General features: G+C 35.9%; 2 protein-coding genes across 2 annotated transcripts; both read left to right on the forward strand.

Moving 5' to 3' along the window:
• Positions 1-1316: 1316 nt before the first annotated feature.
• Positions 1317-3435, forward strand: LOC104908819 (uncharacterized). The gene has a single exon (XM_057391410.1). The coding sequence runs from the start codon at positions 1480-1482 to the stop codon at positions 3433-3435; it is 1956 nt and encodes a 651-aa protein (XP_057247393.1). The 5' UTR covers positions 1317-1479.
• Positions 3436-3507: 72 nt separating this feature from the next.
• LOC130589817 (uncharacterized) lies at positions 3508-4486 on the forward strand. The gene has a single exon (XM_057391411.1). It carries the CDS (start codon positions 3572-3574, stop codon positions 4484-4486), a length of 915 nt encoding a protein of 304 aa, XP_057247394.1. The 5' UTR covers positions 3508-3571.
• Positions 4487-7801: the final 3315 nt, after the last annotated feature.

The raw sequence follows: 7801 nt of genomic DNA on the forward strand, positions 1-7801 counted from the left end.
CTTTCGTTACTCAATTAATTTATACGATCTCTTACGCAGTGCAATTATTGTTTGACATTAATGCCAACAATAATTCTGGGATTGCAACTGAAAGTAACATGCCGACTCGACACTTCTGTGTTGGTGAAAGTAGCACTTCCAATGTCAATAACACGCCAGGAGCGGCAACTTCTGGAATAAGGATTTGGAAGGTCGGGCGACGTGGATATCACAATTGTGCAAGGGATTACCAAGAGAGTAATGGGGTTCCCATATTCAGTCTACCTCCAATGACAACATGTCCACACTGTCAAGCACGACTTTTTAGTTGTGAATCATCAGAATTATGTTGCTTGAGCGGGAAGGTCAGATTACCTGAATTCCCTTTGTCATCTGCTCTACTAGGCCTCTATTCTGATCAAGGAGAGGATGGGGAACATTTCAGACTGAACATTCGAAAGTATAATCATGTTTTCGCATTTACTTCAATGGGAGTAGTTATAGATGATGAATTAGCCGACGCACGTCAAGGTGTGTACACATATCGTGCTCACGGTTCAATTTATCATCGTATTGGTGGATTATTACCTTTGAACTCAAATGATCGTCCTCGATTCCTTCAAATGTACATATATGATACCGAGCATGAAAATGAGCATCGAATGGCAGAAAATGCAACGTTAAGAGTGGATATCATTGATAGGATTAAAAATATTTTGAACGAGCATAATCCTTTTGTCCATACTCTCCGACATCTTGCTCAACGAGATGACATACAACAATGCAAGTTTGTCATAAAAGAGCAACCTCCTAACCAACATAATTATTCAATGCCTTCAGCCTCTCAAGTTGCAGCAGTTGTTGTCGGAGGTGATGATATTGCCAACCTGAAAGAAAGGGATGTCATGGTAGAGTCCGTCACTGGACGACTCATGTCTATTAAAGAGACGGCAGGCTATTACGATCCACTACAATATCCTCTATTATTTCCTTACGGCTCTTACGGTTGGGATTTAAACACCAGATCTTTAACTGGCAAGAAGATAACATGCCGAGAATTTTATTCGTATATGTTTCAGGTACATACAATATCACAACCATTCTCCATCCTCAATGTTAATCAGTATATTTATTCTAACTGCTTCACCAATTTATACTTGAAATAGATGAGAGAATGTTATGATTCTATAGTCTTAAGAGCTGGCCGGTTAACTCAACAATTTGCTGTGGACAACTGTGTAAAGATGCAAGCATCCAATTTGAGATGGGTTGCACTCAACCAAGACACAATTCGTGCAGATTTGTACAAGGGACTAGAGGATTCATACAATGCCGGAGAACACAATACAGGTATGATTTCACATCATATCGGTAATTATCTACTTTAATATAGACACCTACATTATTTGAACCTTATTTTATGCACTTTCTTACCTACATGTAGAAAATGTTGGACGAAGAACTATACTTCCATCATCATTTGTTGGGAGTCCGCGAGATATGCATCAACGATACCAAGATGCAATGGCTTTGGTGCACAAATTTGGCAAGCCAGACATATTCCTTACTATGACGTGCAATCCGTCGTGGTCAGAAATAGTAGCAGAATTACTACCTGGCCAACAACCTCATGATCGTCCAGACTTGCTAACAAGGGTATTTCATGCCAGACTCGAGGAGTTAAAAAAGGATGTGTTAGAAAGGAATGTTCTCGGGAAGGTAGTTGCTTATGTATATGTGATTGAATTCCAAAAACGAGGGCTTCCACATGTTCATATGTTACTAATTCTTGACCAAAGTGACAAGCTTGCCACTCCTGATGATTACGATAAAATAGTGAGAGCAGAAATTCCTGACCAACAACAAGAACCAGAGCTCCATAAAAGGATTCTTAAACACATGATTCACAACCCATGTGGTGTCCAGAATCCACGTTCACCATGCATGAAACAAGGGAGTTGTAAGAAGGGATTTCCTAAGTCATTCTCTAATTGTACAAAGCAAGGAAATGACTCATATCCCATCTACCGTCGGCGTCAAGATGCTCCACCTGTACCGTTACGTGAGAATTCACGAGTAACTGTAGATAATCGGTGGGTAGTTCCATATAACCCATGGTTGTTGAATAAGTATGATTGTCACATTAATGTAGAGATATGCAGCAGCATTAAGTGTGTCAAATATTTATACAAATACATCCATAAGGGTTCTGATAGAGTTTCCATGGAAGTTCATAAAGGGGATGAGATTGCACAGTTCGTTGATGCAAGATGGATTTGTGCACCTGAAGCTATGTGGAAATTTTACAAATTTCCAATGACTCGGATGAACCCGTCAGTAGACCGTCTGCAAGTTCACTTGCCAAACATGCACCAAGTTAGATTCGAAGGAAACCAGCCTATCGAAAGCATTTTGGCTGACCCAAGGAACTCCAAAACAATGTTGACTGAGTTTTTCAAGATGAATTCAGTAGATCCTGAAGCCAGAAATTACTTATATAGAGAATTTCCAGAAAAATATAGATGGATTAATTCCACGCGAGAGTGGCGCCGAAGGAAAACCATGCAGAGAGTAATTGGTCGATTGTATGTAGCTTCGCCTCTGGATGTTGAAAGGTTTTACCTAAGAATGTTACTAAACCATGTCAAAGGGCCCCAATCATATGATCATTTAAGGACTGTCAATGGGATACCCCACCCTACCTTTAGAGCTGCAGCTGAGTCCTTAGGTCTTATTGAGAATGATGAAAGCATACGTCAATGTCTTAGAGAAGCATGTCAGGTAAGAATGCCGTCGGCACTGAGACGATTATTTGCAACTATCTTAATATATTGTCAACCATCTGGGTTACGTGCACTATGGGATGAATTCTTCCCACACTTGGTTGAGGATTATCCGTCTTCGACAACGACAAACAACAATGAAATTCTAACTTACAAGCTTCTTAAAGACTTGGATCGCTTATTACGACCGCTCAGGAAAACAATATCAGACTACAATGAATTGCCAAATTTACCAGAATCTGTTGAAAATATTGACGAGTTATCTGAAGTGATGGAGGAGTATTTCTCAGTTCCAGTTCCTACTGAGGATACCGAGTGCATAGGTAAGTTGAATGCTGATCAACGACATGCATATGACACAGTGATGAATGCTATCACTTTAAAAAATGGTGGTGCTTTCTTTGTTGATGGTCCCGGTGGTACTGGAAAAACATATCTGTATCGAGCTATATTGGCTACTATAAAAGGTAGAGGTGAGATAGCTATCCCAACAGCAACTTCTGGAATTGCTGCCACATTGTTGCACCAAGGGAGAACTTCACACTCAACTTTTCAACTACCATTAAAACCAGATAGCTCATCGTCATGCACCTTTACAAAGGGTTCAAAAACCGGCATTCTTTTAAAACATTCTTCAGTTATTATATGGGATGAGGCAACCAATGACACATAGGTATCAGTTTGAAGCAGTTGATCGTTCACTTAAGGATTTAATGGGAAATGACTTGCCATTTGGGGGAAAAATAATTGTGTTTGGTGGGGATTTCAGGCAAGTTCTACCTGTTGTGAGAAATGGAACAAGAGCTCAAATGATTGATGCATCCTTGATAAGGTCTCCACTATGGAACCATATTTCGGTTCTGCAATTGAGAGAAAACATGAGATCTAGACATGACAATGGATTCGCTAATTTCTTACTCTCTATTGGAAATGGCGATGAACCTACCATTTCAGATGATATGATAAAATTGCCGAGTAACATGGTTATCCCTACTGTTGCTGATACCTCGATTGATGGGTTGATTGATCAAATTTTCCCCAATCTAAATGAACACATCGGTGATGGAAATTTTATGGTTGAAAGAGCAATCATCACTCCATTGAACGAAAATGCTGATAGAATCAATGACAAGGTTATCGAACGATTTCTCGGAGAAGGACGAACATACTACTCATTTGATTCAGTGCCTGATGATACAAGAAACCTGTATCAACAAGAGTTCCTAAATTCAATTGTCGCGTCAGGACTGCCTCCACATGTGCTCAAACTGAAACCTGGCGTTCCTCTAATGCTTCTCAGGAATATCGATCCTAAAAATGGTCTTTGTAATGGAACACGACTACTTTGCCATTCGCTAAAGGATCATTTCATCGATGCTGAGATTTTAACTGGACATGCAAGGGGAAACAGGGTCTTTTTGCCAAGAATTCCGTTGAAAACTGCTGAAGATATTAGGTTACCTTTTGAGATGGTCAGAAAGCAATTCCCTGTAAAGTTGAGTTTTGGTTTAACTATAAACAAGTCTCAAGGGCAAACCATCCCACATGTTGGGATATATCTTCCTGATCATGTATTTAGCCATGGGCAGTTGTATGTTGCACTTTCGCGTGGAATTTCCAAGAACACGACAAAGATTACTGTCGACAATGGAAAGATTAGAGGAAAGGAAGGAGTGTTCACAAAAAATATTGTGTACAAGGAAGTTTTGTTACTTCCTACATAGTGTATCTTACATTTATATATTACTTATTACCATATTTGAACGGAAATATAATAATGTTATGAATTATACTTTCTGATAGTATGCAGTTTACACATGGTTTTAATGCACGCGATGTTTTAGATTTAACAGTATCAATTGAAAGTGATGTTTTATATATATTTGTATGTAATTGTGGTAATTGTTAGGATGGAATATCATTGTACACCATTTGCTCATTTATTTCCTTGCGGAGTACGAAAATATGATGTGCGAGCACGATTGGTTCATAATTTTGACATCTTCACCTTCACACATCGTGGAGCTTGCAAACAAATTTGGAAAATGCTTTTTGTGGATAGTGAGGTAAATATTATAAATAACTCTTATTATATTGGGAAATTTTCTTTCCATTATTACACCCATAATAATTATTATCATTATTGCTTTTATAGGGTGATGGCATACAGTGTACTGTATTGTCCCCTCATATTGAGAGATTTCTTGGGAGATTTCAAGCAGGCTACATCTATGTGCTCCAATCTGTACAGATAGTGCCTGCTGACTACACAAATGACATTGTTGACGATTCCAGACAGATGTTATTGACTGATGCATCTTATGTCATTCTTGAAGATGAAGATGACCTTGCAATGCCCATTTTTTTTGCAAGAGAGTGCCGTTATCTCATATATGGCGTCATGTTGATTGCAGTGACAAATTATTCGGTAAAGTCTATTTATTTCCAACATATACATGTTGTCACTACGAAAACACATATTTAATGCATGGTGAACGTTTCTCAGATGTCGTTGGAATACTCCTTGATGTATCACCGATTCAACGGTTGGAAACAACTCTTTCAAAAGAGATGTTGCAATAATGGATAACACGTACGTGCACATTCTTTATTTAATATCACAATTTATTATTATAGTGCATTGTTTTTTTTAACTTTATTCTCTCCAGGTGGATCATTATCAAATTAACTGTTTGGAATGATTATGTTCATGTCTTCGGAGATGGACCATTTGACTATGGGAAACAACATTCAATTGTTGTCGCATGTGGGCTTCATCTGAAAAATTACCACGGTATGAATAACATCCCTTTTCATACAACAAAGATATTGCTTTTAAATTTGTATATGTATATGGTTGACCAAGATTAATTTTTGGAATCATTTATGTCAACAGGGGTATATCTTACGACCGGCTATTACAGCAGATATACTTAAATACAGAGAACAAATTTACCAGTTTATTATCTGCATGGTATGCAACATTCAGTTTCACACCAATCAACTAATCAAAAAAAATGTATACGCACCTTTATTATGTATATCAAATTGATTTTTCACATACTATAATTCAGGTATGACACCGAGAAACTGGCACAGAAACGGGTTGCGGCTTTCCGCTCATGTCCATTTGCAATGCATTCATCAATTGCAGTTTATAATGCCATTCGTACTCGGATATCTAAATTACCTACTATAACGAGTGTAAATAACTATAAACCTTTTCAATTTGTTTATTAGTGGAATTATCAATACAAAACAAAATAACGAATATTTGTTGTTTTCTATGATAGGTTCATTATTGTCGATTAGTCGCTCATGTGAGGCGTATTGAGTCACAACCTGATGAGATTATTTACGAAGCATGTAATCGTTGTCTAAGAAAAATTGTCATCACCCAAACGGCCTATAAATGTGTACGGTGCAATCTAACAAATGCTGCAACTATTCCAAGGTATAAACTTTATAACATTAATCTACATATATTACAAATATTCACAAATCTCTATTAATTGTGTTTTTCCGTTGACAGATTAATGCTTCGACTCATTATTTCTGACAAGAGTGGTAAAATGGGAGTAACATTGATGAACGACCTAACTCAACACATGTTGCGGTGTACTCCGACTGAAATCAAATCACTACTTCAACAGGTTTGTCAAGTACTCCAAACTTTTTTTTACGTATCGTTTTACAACTACAAAATAATATTCTATTAATTGCAGCCTAATGGAAGAGCAGCAGTTTTCAACAAAGTTATGAAAGTTTTCGGATTCAAAGAATACTCATGGTTTTTACATCCACCAAGTAACACCATGGATATTAATCAGTTCCACACCGTTGATTACATATTTGAAGTTGACTGGGCTGATGAGTGTGCGTGGATTTTCAAGAAAATTAGTTAATGTCAACAAAAAAGTAGTTACAAATGCAATTTCAATACTTATACTTATTTATTAAAGTGTTTTTAAATACTATTTGATTGTATTTCAAATAAGCTTATTCACAAAATGGAACTTAAATACTAAATTGCATTTGCTTTTTTGTTTACTACTCCCTCCGTTTCAAAATATAAGTCGTTTAAGGTTTTTGCACATAGATTAAGAATTTAGTTAATTTTAGTTAGATTTGTATGGGTAATAAGAATTGGCATTAAATATTGTATTGATAATACAAAATAACCTATAAGCTTATCCCGATAATATAAAGTTGCATTTAATCTTACATTGGTATTGTAGAATGCCTTATATTATGAAACAAATTCTTTTAGCTAAAATGCTTTATAATTTGAAACAGAGGGAGTACTTAGAAATAATTACGCCTAAAAATGTCATCGCACGCATCGCGTGCATAAAAAGCTAGTTGATAATAATTGTAAGAGGCCTTTTAGCTATTAAGTAAATCTTGTATGCAATTGCCTTACAATAAAGCTATTATAAGAATGGATAACATTTTACCTAAAAAGATCATTTTTAAAGTTAAGGAAGTTATTTTTCAAGTTAAAATGTCACTATTAAACAAATGGTTATTGTTTACTTTAAAGAGCTACTATATACATATAATTAATTTATTTAGGACAATAAGTTACCCTTGTTTTATTATAAATTATTGTAAAAAGATTTTATGTGAAATTATATATACTCCATTCGTTTTCTTTTACTTGTAACATTTTGACTTTCGCGTTTATTAATGCATAACTTTAACCCTTTATATCTCTAATATAGATATGTAAAACTTATAAAATTAGATATCGTGAAAATATATACATTGAGAATCTAATAAGATCCAACATGACTATATTTTACCTTACATGTATATCAACAAACGCAGTCAAATACAAGCAAGTGAATAACGTAAAATCTCAAAAGTTACAAGTAGAATAAAATAGAGGAAGTACAGAAATATTTGTAGGTCAAGATTATCAACAATGATCTGAAAATTTCTTCAGAGAGATGTTGATCTTTGAGTTTGGACTAAACATACTTGATACATGAACTTTCAGGTTTCAGCCAATAGAATGATAGCTCTTTTGTGGCTAT

The sequence above is a fragment of the Beta vulgaris genome, chromosome 8 (genome assembly GCF_026745355.1).
Source record: "Beta vulgaris subsp. vulgaris cultivar EL10 chromosome 8, EL10.2, whole genome shotgun sequence".
NCBI classification, from domain to species: Eukaryota; Viridiplantae; Streptophyta; class Magnoliopsida; order Caryophyllales; family Amaranthaceae; genus Beta; species Beta vulgaris.

Bases quoted from the DNA above. Each gene is read 5' to 3' on its own strand.
- LOC104908819 (XM_057391410.1), top strand. From the start codon at position 1,480: ATGCATCAACGATACCAAGATGCAATGGCTTTGGTGCACAAATTTGGC.
- LOC130589817 (XM_057391411.1), top strand. From the start codon at position 3,572: ATGATTGATGCATCCTTGATAAGGTCTCCACTATGGAACCATATTTCG.